Below are 16,369 nucleotides of genomic sequence, written 5' to 3' on the forward strand. Positions count from 1 at the left end.
GTTAAGTTGATTGTGCTTTCACTGCAGAAATATGCAAAAGATTTTTCAAACATATTCTGCATAAGCGGTTCTGCATGACCACATCCCAAATCCATGCATGGATGTCTTTCATCTGAGGTGAAGGATCAGAATAAATAATGATGAAGACACACCATCTGTCTCTCGTGAAAGTGCTACACTCCTTCCAAACTCTATGCCAAATAATTAAGTTTCTAAGAACTTCCATTTACTGTATGCATCTGCCACTACACACAAACATATATGCTAGTATTTTTGTGCCCACTCACCAGTGATTCATTCAATTCATTGCATGCTCCATTTCCACTATGCATTGTATTTTATCAAAAGGTGATTTTGTACACGTTTTTGTATGTTTTTTTTCCCTTACTCAGCAGAGGAAACTGGAAATCGGCAGGGGAAACACTGTAGTTTTGATCAGATGCTTTGTTGAAAAGAAGGCTTGATTTCTAATGCAACTGTATAACTGCACAGATGCAAAATGAACAAATATATGGTCATCAGATTTTAACTATATTTTCTAATGATTCATCAAGATGTTGTTTTGAGAGTTCTATGGCAGGGGAAGGGAACTTTCTACTGTCAAGAGGCTTCATCACACCATCTGTTATGGAGTTGTGTTTTTTTTTTAGTGTGTGAGGGATCATCATTGCAAAGAGCTGTTTGATGAACGCATGATATTTTTATTTGTTAATGGATCGCCGGTCACCAATTAACGTGTTAATCTATTCCAGAGAAATTAATCATGCATTAATCACTTCCGGACAATGCCACTGGGGGTGTCCTCGCTCTAGTGCTTTATTTAAATGTGGTGTCTCTCCATTTAGGTCTAAAAATAATCAATCAAACCTCAAATAATGATTACTTTAGTTCATTTAATGTGTGTGTGTGTGTGTGTGTGTGTGTGTGTGTGTGTGTGTGTGTGTGTGTAATTCTCTAATCCACTGCTGCTTCAACAATTTCACTGATTGTAATGGGTTCAATTTGCTTTTGATGCGAGAGTCCACCCCTTGCGTTTGGTGATCATGATGCTTGGAATCTGTGAATGATCATAATTTGTGTATAAAATATAGTTTATCCTTATGGAAATATAAAGAAGCCTTTAACACCAACAATCTTTTGAAAAACAGGGTGTTTTAACCTCACAAAAAGCACTTTAGCTCAGGCTGAATGAAGTGCCCTTAGAATACAGTTCCTTTCAGAGGAGCAAAATTTACGATTTACGTGCTACGATTGGTCAGCGAAATGTTGCCATAATCTGATTGGCTTGAGTAGGAAGTGGGTGGAGTCCACGTATTTGTGGATTCGTCTGCACATCTTGACCCTAAAAATGTTTCAAAATCCACAAATGTGTGCAGCCATCCACAAATGTACAGGAAGTGATTCACACATGAATGCCAGGCAGAATTAGACATATTTGATGCAAATCAATAACTTACAAAATGCAAATCTCATTTTATTTATTAGTGAAATTAATTCATTTTTGTGAAACTCCAAACTTATATTTAAAGATGCAAAGTGTGTCAATTCCAGGGGTCAGAAAGTAAAAGTCTTGCCATATGTTTATTCCACCCTTGACCTCAGCCAGCTGATTTCACTAATTAGTTCTATCTCCTGACTGAAAAACTGTGCTAATTTGCAAATCCAGGTGATTGGAACAAATTACTGAGAAGGAATTTTACTTTCTGAACCTGGACTTGACACCTCTGTAAGGATGTCATTTATATAATTTAAGAGACAGAGTTAGATTTCTCAGAGGACCATTTGTGTTTTCCGAAATCCAGTAGGTATTTGTACAGAAGTTGTGTGAGAAAACACAGACTTGGCAGATTCGGTCAGATTAAAATCGATTTCAGATTCGGTCAGATTAAAGATTCGGTCAGATTAAAATCTCAAGTAGGCCTACATCTGTGAAACACGAATTTCTCTAACCTACTCCAGGAAAACTAGACCTAGGGTTTTAGAACGCTGGTCACAACATACCTAATTTGAAGTTCAAAAATTACACTTTTAAGAACACACAAGAAGATCCATTTAGATGAGGATATTCTGCACACTCCTCCCTTACATAGGGGCACATCACCTCTGTGTCCATGTGTCTGAATTAATGGATTTTCAGGGTTATACTGGCACACTGGCATAATCTCTAGTCACATAATGTAGTTTAAAGCCTAAAACAATTACATGCATGAATGACTCATAATGCGTTTATAATTAAAAATAATTTCATTACTCCCCTCCTTTTTTTACACGATTTCACACTTCATTGTGCGGTATTAAATGATAGCGATGGCACACATTAAATCCAATGTCTTTTTTCTCTTAATGTAACTATTATCATTATTAATATAAGCCAATTACTACAGTGCCTCTGTTTTCTAATTCATAACAGCAGAGCTATTAATGGCAGCAGCAGCTGTTCTGTTATTTCACTGAAATCTGAAACTAAAGTAATCCATTTTTCCCTTGATGTCTCTTGTCATCTGTCTGCTAATTAGGAAGGTCATTATTCATTATGCGAAACCACGTGCACTTTCACGAAAGCCATTCCAAATTATTTCCATCTAAAGACATATGGCTTTTATTTTCTCTCCCCTCTATTCCACATATAGAGGTTCTGCTGTGGAAGCTTTCAGGAGTTATTGCCCGTTGAAATACAATACACCTATATACCCCTGCTAACTACAGTACCTGTCTGTGGAACTTCATGACAATGACGGATGAAAGCCTCCCTATCAGAACAACTGAAGGAGCTTTCTGAGGTGCGCTTTCCAACCCTGCACTGATAGACACTTTCATTAAGTCCCTGTCCTTAAGTCTTTTGTCACTGGAAGACAATGACAAAGAACCAAACTGATACAATATTCTCCTTTCTATTTCTGTGCCAGCCACTAAAACAACATATTGTACATAGCCACCGACCACATAATATCCTGTGTAATGTCTCGAAGTAGTTAAAGATTAATGAGTCTAATATTAGTATTACTTTCATCACATCTGATGCTTTTGAGTATTGAAGTAGGCTAATCACTATTTTGATGCATTGAGATTCATTCAATGTTCTGGCTTATCTTGTGTTGAAGAGGCTTCAGTTTAATCATTGTTCCTGTGTGCACGGCCAAGGACGCCGATAAGGTTAATAACAAACTTGATGTGCTATTAGTGTCGTGTTCTCTGACAGAGCCTAATGGAAAATGAGTAGCTTAATTTATCTGATATCATGTTGGCAATTAGGCTATTCATGACTATGAATATCTGTAATGCAATATGTTCCTAATGTTCGATTGTGTGGGTTTCTGTTGCAATTAATGAGTTTGGTAGAAGTGCATCACTCACAGAACTAAGACAGAAGCAATTACAACATGACAAGTTGAGAAATTTTCCTGCTTTTTTAGACTCAGCAAGCTTTGTGTTATTGTTATTTTTTCTCTTTTTTTCTTTCCCTTTTTGAGATTTTTTTCTCATTTCCTTTCTTTTCTTTTTTTTTAACTTACCCAAAGTCGCCTTTCTTCAAAGAACCAAAAAAATATGTTTAAAAAAATATGTTTCTGATTGAAAAGTGTCATATATCTAATGGCGCAGGTGCAGCCTCTTAAAGCATCGTATTCATGGGGTTTGAAATCAATCAAATCAAAACTGACTTCTTTCCTGGTCGCATGACGATGGATCTGTACATGTTATTCTGGTAAAAACGTCTTTGAAATTTTCATCAGAATGTAACTTGCTCTGCCTTTGAAATGACTTTCATTATTTTCATCCCCTTGCCTCCAACCATCATTTATAGAGAGCACTTTTCATAATATAATTTATGATGAATAAAAACACATTTATTTATTTATTTATTTATACTTATAATAAAACAGATTTAAAATAATCCAAACTAGAGCAGCCAAAACAAAGAAACAATATCACTGGAAAATCGAAACTACATTCTTTATTCTATATCTTCTCATAGTCTTTTTGCAAGATTACCTAAACTGATGGAGCAGCTTTTGAATTAAACAAAGCATGTGAAAGGTCCGTTTTTAATACATACATTGTACCTCTTTATCTGGATGAGGAAAGAATATTGTAGAAAGTGCATAATTTGTATTATTGCGATAAGTTGAGATATATAAAGTTTAGAAGTAAACAGAGAGTACTTTCTCCATTAAATTCCCCAAAAAACTGTTTTGTTTTATTGTTATTATTTATATATATTTTTTTTAAATAATAATTATAATAAAGATAATAAATATAAAGATTAAAAATAAATAAAGTTGGTGCCATTTTAATAAAAAAAAATTGACAAAATGCAAAAATTATATTTCAGATTCTGCTGAAAATAATTATCAATGCTGTGAACTTCATTAAATATACAGTCATGGTCAGAATTAATGGCACCCCTGGTAAATATGATCAAAACTGTAAAAAATAAATCTGCATCGTTTATCCTTTTGATCTTTCATTCAAAAAATTGCCAAAAATCTAACCTTTCATTGAAGTAAAAGAATTGAAAGTGGAGGGGAAATCACATTATGAAATAAATGTTTTTCTCTAAACACGTTGGCCACAATTATTGGAACCCTTTTATAAAATACTTTTTGCAATCTCCTTTTTTAAGATAACAGCTCTGAGTTTTCTCCTAATGTCTGATGAGTTTGGAGAACACCTGACAGGAGATCAGAGACCATTCCTCCATACAGAATCTATCCAGATCATGTAGATTCCCAGATCCATGTTGGTGCTTCTCCTCTTCAGTTCACTCAACTCATCAGGTCAGGGAACTGGGACGGTCATGGCAGAAGCTTCATTTTGTGCTCTGTAACACATTTTTGTGTTGATTTTGATATTTGTTTTGGATCGTTGTCCAGATGGAAGATCCAAACATGGCCCATTATAAGATTCCTAGCAGAAGCCGTCAGGTTTTGATTTTTTATCTGTTGATATTTGATAGAATCCACGATGCCATGTATCTGAACAAGAAGTCCAGGACCTCCAGCTGAAAAATATGCCCACAACATTAAAGATCCAACGGTACATTAAATTGTACACATGTGGTACTTTTTATCCTTGTGTGCACCCATCAAGCGTGTTTGCTGCCAAAAAGCTCTTTTTTAGTTTCACCACAGAATCCTGTGCTGTTTAAAGTTCCAGTCATTCTGACAACTGAATATGCTGGAGTTTGTTTTTGGACGAGCGAGGAGGATTTTTCTTGAAACCCTCCCAAACAACATGTGGTGATGTAGGGGTTGTTACAAGACTCAAGTAATCTCTGCAATTCTCCATCTGTGATCCTTGAAGAGTCTCTGGCCACTCAAACAATATAGGCACACGTCCTCTTCCTGGCAGATTCATAACATCTTTAGTTGATTGGAACTTCTTAATTATTTCTTAATTATTAGCTATTTTCTCACAGCCACTTTCTATTTTGTGAATTTCAACAATCTTTTGATGCACATCAGAACTATATTCTTTGGTTTTACTCATTGTGATGGATGAATAAGGGACTTTGGCCTTTGTGTTTCCTCATATTTAAACTCCTGTGAAACAAGAAGTCATACTAGACAGTTTCATGTTCCTAGTCACCCTGGTGTGCCTAAAAAAAAAAGGTAAACATTAATGGGAATATTATACTTCTGAGATATTTTACTCATAAAAAATTCTAGGGGTACCAATAATTGTGGCCAACGTGTTTTGGAGAAAAAATTTATTTCATAATGTTATCCCCCCCCCCATTAATTATGACCATGACTGTAAGACAAATTCAAAGCAGCTCTACGGAAGATAATAGTGTCATTATTCAGCTCAATTCAGTTCAGTGTTTATTCAGTTCAATTCAATAGCTGTGTAAATTTGAACAATAATGAAACGAGTTCATTTTAACTATACAGAAGACAATATTGTCATTATTCAGCTCAATTCATTCAGTGTTGGTTCAGTTTCGTTCAATAGCAATGTCAATGTTGCAAAATTCATCAATCAGCTTTAAAGCAGCTCTGCTGAAAATAGTGATCATCCAGCTCAATTCAGGTCAATGTCAATTAAAATGTTCTCTTCTCAATAATTTATTATCTCTTGTTTTGTAATAATAATAATAATATCATTATACATCATACAATATATATATATATATATATATATATATATATATATATATATATATATATATATATATATATATATATCATGAAATATGGCTTCAACCATAACCCTTCACTGTCTACATTGGAGGTGGTGCGATTACAATTCTAACCCTATACAAATCAGTAAAATCACAGTATAGGAGAACTTTTGGAAGTACTAATTTGGAATAACTTTTAGACAAAAAGAACATTAAATGAACTAACTGAACTCAAACAATCTTCATGTGCAGCTGAGTCTATGGAGAGGCACCATTTAGCAAAGGGGATGCTATTGCTATAACACTAATTATGCTCAAAGGTTAAATCTAGCTATTCTCTCGGAGAAAATAAGTTATCTATGTGTAGCTAACAATTCCCTTGAAGCTCTAGTGGTATTACATGGAGTCTATGCTTCACATATCACACAATCCTGTTCTTTTTGAGTTAATGGTGCCAAATAGATGTCAGAACATTTCACCTCAATTCTTCCTTTCTCTCAGAGATGCTGTTGATAGAGGCAAAAAAGGGTCTGTCAGCCTAAGAGTGTGTGACATTTGATAGATGCTTACAGAGGCTTAATTGGATCACAGCAACTAGCTAGCTCACCACTTCCTGTAGCACTGCCTAGTTAACTCCCTATTGTGACATGACATTGTTCCAAAAAATCACATCTTATTACTGTCTGTAGCTGGCTTAAGCCTCAAAACAACGTCTGAGCTTGCTAAAGCTTTTTACTTTAACTGGATTTAGATCCAACAAGTCCAGGTGGTTGTCTTTCTGATCTGCTTAGGATTCACAAGCCCTAGATTAGTGTTGAAGAAGATTCGTGTTTAGTCTACATTTGTAAGGAAGAAGTATTTATTTTATTTTATTTTATTTTATTTTATTTTATTTTATTTTATTTTATTTTATTTTATTTTATTTTATTTTATTTTATTTTATTTTATTTTACATACTATATCTTGACCAAATCTGCAGAAATTAGATAGATAGATAGATAGATAGATAGATAGATAGATAGATAGATAGATAGATAGATAGATAGATAGATAGATAGATAGATAGATAGATAGATAGATAGATAGATAGATAGATAGATAGATAGATAGATAGATAGATAGATAGATAGATAGATAGATAGATTAAAATCAATCAATAAATAAAAGTTAAAAACAACAAAAGGAATGTAAAAATAAATACATAAATAAGTATTAATTCAGTATTATAAATTCAGGATAAAATTGTATTAAAAGCAACTTATATTTGTTAATTTATTCCCTTATTTATTTCCTATTATTACATGTGTTTGTTTGTTTGTTTGTTTGTTTGTTTGTTTGTTTGTTTGTTTGTTTGTTTTGGTCCTCCATATGTTTCTACCTCAGATATAAATAAATAAAAAGTTTATTGCAACATTATGTTGCACAATTGTGACTGTATTTCTCATTATTGTGACTTTATATCACACAATGTTTTTTTTTTTTTCATTTTTACAAGTAAGAAACAAGTTTCATAATATGTGGTCAAAATGTTTTAATTGGAACACCAAACATTTAATTTGTATTATGGGCATAAGCAACCTTGTAATTATGTGTAATCATATTTAACTTTTGAAAAAATATGCAGTTTCATTTTGAATATCAGCACTACCCTAGTGGAAAAACCTATACCAAAAGGTATTTAAACTATATTTGTTTCATACTAAGTATACTACAAACAAATTATCACATTTACTGACATTATTTGACATTGTTTGACATTTCTTGAGACTTATAATTATTATTCAACTCTATTTGAAGTACTTCTTATTGCGCAATGCACATTTCTCAATATTAAGCCTTAAAATGTGTTTAATACTACTATATTAGTGAGGAAAGTATCATCTCTGTATAATATCAGTCTGTATAAATCTGTATAAAAGGCTTTAAATGTAAGATATTTAAAGTGTACCTAAAGTAGATACTTGCAAAAGTTCCACTTTAGCACAATTAAATATCTTTAGTTGGACTTCAGCAAGATAACTAAAGTGCATTAAGTACTAAATTAGTGGTTCCAATTTAGCAGACCTTAAGTATACCAATTAAGTATGCCAACAGTACAATTGCAGGGTATTTATATTAAGGTACATGTAAATGTATTTACTCCAATGCTATAAAGCCATTAGCATTCAAGCTTCTGTTTGTGAATGATTTATTGCCCTGCGTCATAAATGCTTGAATTATATTCAGCTTTGACAATGAACCAGTTTACATAAAACACTTTGATCATCAGTCATGGAGAGATGTTACTTTTAGACAAATCTTTATATGGTTTTAATGGAGCAGAATGCATACAGTTCTTATAGATTGTACAAATACAGATTGTGTCCTTTTATGTTCTATATTATTGTTGTAATATAAATATAGTATTTCACTTTTCATGTAAACAATGTTAGATAAAGATGTTAATGGCATCAAGGAGGCTTATATGCTACATAACCTTGGCATACAGATGCACAGTATATCAAACACAAGATATGCTATCATCAATGCCAGATAAATGCTATATGTTACTGTACACTTAACATGCAGCCTGCATTGTGCTGGTGGAACAACGTCCTCTGAAATCAGAGTATGATGAATGCTTTTGTGCTCTTTACGCTAGTTTTACCTTTAAAAGTCTTTTGATTAAGCCACCCTATGCCCTATACAGTATTTCAGGGCATGGCAAGTTCGAGACATTTGGAGGCCCCTGGCAAGATTTGTGTTAGATTCCCCCCTGTGCCACAGCCCTATACTAAAAAACACTTGTAACAAATATGATTTCTAACCATTTCATTTATACAATATTTGTTATTAATCTTTATATTAATAACTCGTTGAAATACCAAATAAATATACTAATGTATTTGACATACATTTATTTTATGCTAAGTATAGTAGCCTACAATTACATTTATATATGTATGTACTTAATATAAATACCCTGCAATTGTACTGTTGGTATACTAAATTGATATACTTAAGGTCTGCTAAATTGGAACAACTAAATTTGTAGTTAATGCACTTTAGTTATCTGGAAATAGTGCTGAGGTCCAACTAAAGATAAACTTATATTTGATTGTGCTAAAGTGAAACTATTGCATTTGCAAGTATACTTTAGGTACACTTTAAATATCTTGAATTTAAAGACTAATAGTGATAGACTTACTAATATGTTGATCTTCTGCTTGGTTTTCTGGATTTCCCTGTTTGCCTGTGTTTTCTGCCCGGCAGTTTATTTGTATGATCTGCCCTGTGTTTTTTTTTACCACACTTCTGGATTACCCTAATAAATCTGCATTTGGATCTTCAACCCAAGTCTTTGAGCATTATGTAACACCCTGGTTTTAAGTCTAAACTTGACATAAACCGTAAACTTTCTCTCAAATCTGATTGGTTAACTGGAATGTTGTTCCAAGATCAACAAAAATGCACTTGGTGAAATCAGGTTCTGCAAAATGCCATGGATCGCTTTGTGTTTGTGTTGATGTAACAACCCCTTTGGTGGGTGCAGACCTGACTCTGGAGATAAGTTCTATCTGGGGGCCTAATCACAGGGAAGTGTTTAATTAATTGAGGATTCTCAGCTGGCTGAGCATCCAGTCTGCTTTTATCTCCTGTTTGTGAACGCCTCATAACTCAAACTCCTCTCTGTGCTTCATTCACCTCTCTGCAGGAGGTTGTGCTTGTATTTAAAGCTACAGGAACCTGCATGTTTATATAATCAATGACAGAAATGCTCAGATTTTGTGATACATACAGGTGGCTGCTCATAGTTTTGGGTTTGCATTTTTGTAGACTGAAAACAGGGTGCTAATGATTCTAATCTGGGCTATTGCCAAATTCAAAATAAAACAAAATGAAACAAAAATAACGCAAAGAATATGAATTAGGGGTATGTCCAATATGTAGGTTACTAGGCCTATATTCAACACAATAAACTATGCTGTCTCGTATTATATGTTCCAGTGTGAGGAAACCTCATTCATTTTATTACTTTAAAAAAAAATTATTATTTTTTTGTTGCAATTTACAGGCTGAATCCCCTGTGGCATAAAAAACCACAACATGTCAGCACAAAATGTTTGCTGGGAGTTTATTCCCTGTACCCTGCCAATGTATACTTAAGGGTTGTTATAAATCCGCTTTAGCCAAAGTTGAGAGTGTTTGTGTGAACCCTCTTTTGGTGGATTACCAATGCTCTTTCTCTGTAATGGAAACTGAGGCGGCTGGTGCTAGCATGGTCAGTTTAGTTTGCTTACTCTTTCTTTTTCATTATAGGCTAGTGTATGTTTTTTTCCTGAGGAAGCTTTTCTTTAATGATTTCAATTTGACTTTGAAAATAAACAGTAAATCCTCAAAATAGTCCTCATAATAAATCCTCATATTGCTGGCAAGGTGAGTTGTAATTGCTAAATGTAGTAGATAATTTTGTCACCTTAAGAATATGTTCATGATAATCTTTTTTGTGACCAACAATATTTTTTTGTCACCATACGCAGGATTATACTGCCTCCTGCTGGATATAGTTAATCATTAAAAGTGATTTATCCTAGTTATTTTATCGCCCTCCTGTGATTATATTCTATTCTATGTTTATTTATTTATTTATCAACTCTAGAAAGGTACTTCATACAAAAAATTTTACTTAAAAATAGGTTATTTACAAGCTCTGACACGTTTTGTTTTCCTTTCAAAAATAGTGCTGAATAGCCAAAAATAGCAGTAGTGATAAAGGTAAGTCTTAAACATTATGAACAAATGTGTAATTAGGTGTATAGAAACCCATTTCCACCACATAAGAAAAAAGTCCTGGTTAGGCGTAGAGATAAAGTCAAAAGTATTAGACATAAAGTCAAAAATAAGATAAAAAGTCAAAATTAGGACATAGTAATTATGAGATAAAGTCAACAGTGGCCTAAAATTCGATGGGTCACTTCTTGACTTTTTATCTCATAACTTAGTATGTCACGACATTTTTCTCATAATTATGACTTAGTATGTCATAAAAATTCATAATTATTATGACATAAAAATCAATATTATATCAGAAGTAGCTGCTTTCTTTTAAATGTGGCGAAAATGGGCTTAATCTTTTTTCCAACCATTGGTCAGACGCTGAAATAGCTGAAAAAACAAACAAACTCGTGATTCTTTTATGTATAGTTGTGGCTTATTAACAGGTGTCGTGACAGCTCCCTCGTGATTCCCTCGCTGGCCAAACGACACACAACCACAGCGAACAAATCAAAACAAGTAAACTTGAACTTCCGTGTTTATCACGTGTGCCGAGGGAAGCTCAAGCCGCAGAATGGCGGGGGACTATTAGTGCTGCGGGTGCACTCATAAACAAGCACAGCCAAACGAAATCAATTAAATAACAATTTATCCATGTTGCAGTTATGTTAATTAAAATTTAAAAGAAAAAAACGTATGTTAACCTTTCTTTAAAAAAGTAAAGATGCATAACATTATCCGTGTCCCACTTAAATTATGGTACGTTCCACCCTAAAGCTCATTTTCCGCACCTTCAGTCCTTCCGCCCGCAGTTGAATGACTGAACCTTTGGAAAACTTCGCGGACAGACAATGAAGCTAACGTCGGTTCCTAATATTTTGGTTATATCTTTATTTATTTTCTCACAGTTTGTCCATGGGGTAAGAATAAATGGGGTTTCTGGATCAGAGTGATCTATACTTCATTATAAAGTTATTAGGCTGTTTTACTACTGCTGGTGTCATGCTTCACTCATTACTACTATATTTGCAGCTGGAGGATTGCAGACAAGGAATGTTTCCACCTAAAGGACCAACGTACTGCTGTTACTCTTTTCTTATGTCCAATTATTTGTGCTCCTAGATTTCATATACTTCTTTGTGGTCTTGTCTGATTATCTGATTTGATAACATGGTCAAATTTCTTGTCATTTATCTAGGTTTAAAGGTAATGTGAGCTGGTACACTGTAAATCTCGATTTACCCCCAAGTGAGAGATGGACGCAAGTGATCAAAAATAAAAACACAGAGGTAACCGTCTCCTTATAATGCATTACCTTTTAGGGCTCGGACCTTTGTTTCTGTCAGTATTGTACGTGTTTTTAAAACTGATTCTCTGGTGTCTCATGTCTGGAGGATGCAACTGTCTTGTGTGTCCTGTCTTGTTAAACAAGAGAACTGTGATTGTTTTTAAATCATTAACAACATTAAATCATGTTGATTTTCAGTTGTTCACAATGGTACAGACAATAAAAGACATCGCCAAGGACTTTTTCCATGGAAAACTTATTGATTTAGTGGACGAGGAGCTGGTAAGCAATTAAACGTATGAACAAACTCTATAAAAAATAATCTTTGGATACTTTGATTGTGTATATATACAGTACCGGCCAAAAGTTTGGAAACATTACTTTTTTTTTTTTTTAAAGAAGTCTCTTATGTTCATCAAGCATGCATTTATTTGATTAAAAGTACAGAAAAACGGTTATATTGTGAAATAGTATTACAATTTAAAATAATGCTTGTCTATTGTAATATACTTTAAAATATAATTTATTTCTGTGATGCAGAGCTGAATTTTCTGATCCTGAACATGATCTTTAGAAATCATTCTAATATGCTGATTTATTATCAATGTTGGAAACTGTTGTGGTGCTTAATATTTGTTGTATAACCTGAGAGTTTTTTCAGGATTCTTTAATGAATAAAAAGTTAAAAAGAACAGAATTTATTTAGAATAGAAATCTTTTGTAACAATATACTCTACCGTCCAAAAGTTTGGGGACAATAACTTTCTTTCTCATTTTTTTAAGAAATTGGTACTTTTATTAAACAAGGATGCATTAAATTGATAAAAGGGGATCATTTATGCTGTTAACGTTTTATTCATTAATGAATCCTGAAAAAAGTATCACAGGTTCCAAAAAAATATTAAACAGCACAACTGTTTCCAACATTGATAATAACTGAGTATCAAATCAGCATATTAGTATGATTTCTGAAGGATCATGTGACACCGAAGGCTGGAGTACTTGCTGATGAAAATTCAGCTTTGCATCACAGAAATAAATTACATTTTAAAGTATATTAAAAAAGAGAACCGTTTTTTTAAATTGTAATAATATTTCACAATATGTTTTTTTTTTATCAAATAACTGCAGGCTTGATGAGCATAAGAGACTGCTATGAGCATAAGAAAATAGTAATGTTTCCAAACTTTTGACTGGTGCTGTATTGATATTTTGTTATTGTAGTTATATTTCTCACTGTTTCATAGCCATTAATTGTGGACACACTTCCACACCCTTTCAATGAAGAAATTAAGGGAATAGCAGCAGTCTCTGGCATCCCTCTGGGTGAGATTTTTCTCTTTTGATTTATTTTTGTTATTCTTTACATTTTATTTTTTTATAATAATTGGGGGGGACTAGACAATATACTAAACAATTTAAAATCAAAGAACAATAATGGTACAATCCATCAAAACAAAGTCACTCACTAATTTAGGTAATAAAAGGGCCCCAACTTTAATCAATGATTTTTTTTAATATATATATATATATACCCCTCTAGGTGAGATTACGCTGTTCAATATCTTTTATGAGGTTTTCACTGTTTGCACATCACTTGTTGCAGAAGACTTTAACGGTGAGAAGATATAAATCAGTTCACATAATGTTTTTGATCAAATTAAATTACACATTTAGGTGTTTTATCGTGTATTTTCTTTCTTCTTTTTGTTCAGGAAATATTTATCATGCCCGGAATTTGGACTTTGGACTATTTATGGGGTAGGATGTGTTTATTTGTCAGATATTTGAGAACTCATTGAATTTTCTGCAGCATGCATACTCTTCAAATAAAGACAAGTCTTACGAATAGTGTTTTTTTCACGAAGGTGGGATCGACAGAATAAAACATGGACTTTAACCGAGAAGCTTAAACCTCTTGTGGTGAATGTCAATTTTGAGAGGAATAACAAAACCGTGTTTAAATCAACAAATTTTGCTGGATATGTTGGCATGCTCACTGGAGTTAGACCTGTAAGTGAATAAGCTTAAAAAATATGATAGTTGTGTTTATTTAAATGTAAAGCAAGTAACTGTTTTACTTGTTTAGGGTGAACTGACCCTAACAATCAATGAGCGTTTCAACTTTGATGGGGGTTATATTGGTAAGAATTTATTAAAATGATCTTGACAAATGAAATCTAAGTGTCAAGTGTATAAACAGTCCTGCTTGAATGTTAAAAGTTTGTAAACAAGTTTGTAAACAACTAACTACAGTTTACACAACAGTATTAATTTCTTCTCAATATTAGATACATATCATGGGTGCAGCTAGATGTTCTTGATGGTTGACTGGTTAGATAACATAATGAACTCTCACAGGGATTCTGGAATGGATTATTGGCAAGAGAGATGGAATGTGGATGGGTTTTCTTACTCGAAAAGTCCTGGAAAATGCTACAAGGTAAGTTCAACAACACTAGCATAACATGAAAGCACAATTTCATTGATTTTCGCTGTCTTAGCCAAGAGTCACATAGTTCTAAGTCACACAGTTTTATTGTAATAACAAAATAGCTTTATCAGATTACATGTATATGTATGTGTAGCTTATATTCAAAATAAAAACAGGAGAAAGCTAATCAGCAGCCTATTTTTATTTTATTTTTGTTTGCAGTTATGAGGATGCCAAAGCCCAGCTCTCTCTGACGAAACTGCTAGCACCTGCTTACTTCATCTTGGGTGGTAACCGAACGGGACAGGGTTGTGTGATAACCAGGACTAGAATAAACACGTTAGACATCTGGGAGTGAGTAAATCGTATTACATTTTTATCTGCAATGTTTAAAACTGCCCTCTGAATTTGTTGTTGGTGATGCTTAAGACTTGATATGGAGCTTGGGAGATGGTACGTCCTGGAAACGAACTATGATCACTGGGAAAAGCCTATGATCTTAGATGACCGCAGAACACCGGCAATGAAGTGCATGAATCAAACCACACAAGCGGTATGTGGCATTTTGTTTTAGAAATAATATGGCTTTGTAATTTGCAATTTACAGTAGTTGAATTAGTTTACACGCACTTTTAAAATGAACTCAATTTGTTACATAATAATGAAAAAGAACAAATTTTTAATTTCCACAGAACATTTCTCTGTCATCAATATATGATGTTCTGTCAACAAAACCAGTTCTTAATAAGGTAAGTCTGCCTTTCAAATGAGTAAACAAAAGCCTCAAACTACACTGAATAAAATTATTAACTTTATATAGGCTACAATTATATAGGTGTGGCATATCAAGATGCTGATGAGACAGCATGATAACTGCACATTTTAGAGTGGCCTTCTATTGTGGCCAGCCTAAGGCACACCTGTGCAATAATCATGCTGTCTAATCAGCATCTTGATAAGAGTAAGAGAGTGTGTTTGATAAAATTTCTGCATCAAATGGTTAAGTGTTGTATAAAGTTGTAATGAAGCCATTTTCTGTCCTGTCTTCACAGTTGACAACCTACACCTCATTAATGGAAGTGTCAACTGGAACTCTGGAGTCTTATATCAGAGACTGTCCAAATCCATGTACACCATGGTGATCTGCCATAACCTCTGAATGAGCTGAGGCATCGGGCATATTTCTTGAACTTTTCTTGATCTCTTATTACAGGGCCAATGTACATGTACAGGAAGGAGTGTGTAAAAAAACGTAATGGTTGCAATTCTACCTCTGAACTTTCACATATCTGTTCTCATGGACACGTCTGTTATTATTACTTTATAACTTTATTAACTTATAACTTTATATTATAACTATAATTATGACAGCTTTATCACTGCAACACATGGTGAAAATCATAAATGTTTCTCTTGCATAACAAACTTTGTTTAACCACACATTTTAAATAGAAATGTTTTTGTGCGCTCTTCGATCTGCATGTGCATAAGTTAATTTCAATAATTGTTGCCTTTTTCTATAAGGAAATCGATTTTTCTGAAATCCTTGGTGATGCTAAAAGTATTTTTGTAATTTATAATTGTAGGTGTCTCTTTCTGGGATTGTGTTAAATATGTAAATTCTGGAAATGAGACTTACATTTTTTAAAAAATTTTTTATTTAATACAGAAAACTGGTAATTCTATAATAAAATGTTGCTTCAATAAAGGCTAGACATCTTTTCAGCCACATTGCTGGTTTATGTTGTTTTTAAATAGAGGAATTTGCAGG

At 33.4% G+C, this 16,369-nt stretch overlaps 1 protein-coding gene across 3 annotated transcripts; it reads left to right on the top strand.

Annotated features, from left to right (window-relative positions):
- Window positions 1-11,445: 11,445 nt before the first annotated feature.
- asah1a (N-acylsphingosine amidohydrolase (acid ceramidase) 1a) lies at window positions 11,446-16,329 on the top strand. 3 transcript variants are annotated; one of them, XM_077236071.1, is made up of 14 exons: window positions 11,446-11,796; window positions 11,909-11,952; window positions 12,075-12,165; window positions 12,363-12,446; window positions 13,412-13,490; window positions 13,708-13,782; window positions 13,880-13,925; window positions 14,033-14,177; window positions 14,254-14,308; window positions 14,526-14,607; window positions 14,821-14,952; window positions 15,028-15,151; window positions 15,291-15,347; window positions 15,651-16,329. In XM_077236071.1, exons 1-14 carry the CDS (start codon window positions 11,728-11,730, stop codon window positions 15,738-15,740), a joined length of 1,173 nt encoding a protein of 390 aa, XP_077092186.1. In that variant the 5' UTR covers window positions 11,446-11,727; the 3' UTR covers window positions 15,741-16,329. The 3 variants fall into 3 exon arrangements, with proteins under 3 accessions (XP_077092186.1, XP_077092185.1, XP_077092187.1); XM_077236070.1 differs by lacking the exon at window positions 11,446-11,796 and having other exon boundaries at window positions 11,803-11,952; XM_077236072.1 differs by lacking the exons at window positions 11,446-11,796; window positions 13,708-13,782 and having other exon boundaries at window positions 11,803-11,952.
- The last annotated feature ends 40 nt before the right edge of the window (window positions 16,330-16,369 follow it).

The sequence above is a fragment of the Siphateles boraxobius genome, unplaced genomic scaffold (assembly GCF_051911475.1).
Source record: "Siphateles boraxobius isolate OS27281-9 unplaced genomic scaffold, OSU_SipBor_1 2, whole genome shotgun sequence".
NCBI lineage: Eukaryota > Metazoa > Chordata > Actinopteri > Cypriniformes > Leuciscidae > Siphateles > Siphateles boraxobius.

Bases quoted from the DNA above. Each gene is read 5' to 3' on its own strand.
- asah1a (XM_077236070.1), top strand. From the start codon at position 11,807: ATGGGGTTTCTGGATCAGAGTGATCTATACTTCATTATAAAGTTATTA. The intron at 11,953-12,074 runs GTACTGCTGTTA...TCATTTATCTAG, and splicing joins TTTCCACCTAAAGGACCAAC to GTTTAAAGGTAATGTGAGCT. The intron at 13,926-14,032 runs GTAGGATGTGTT...TTTTTCACGAAG, and splicing joins GACTTTGGACTATTTATGGG to GTGGGATCGACAGAATAAAA.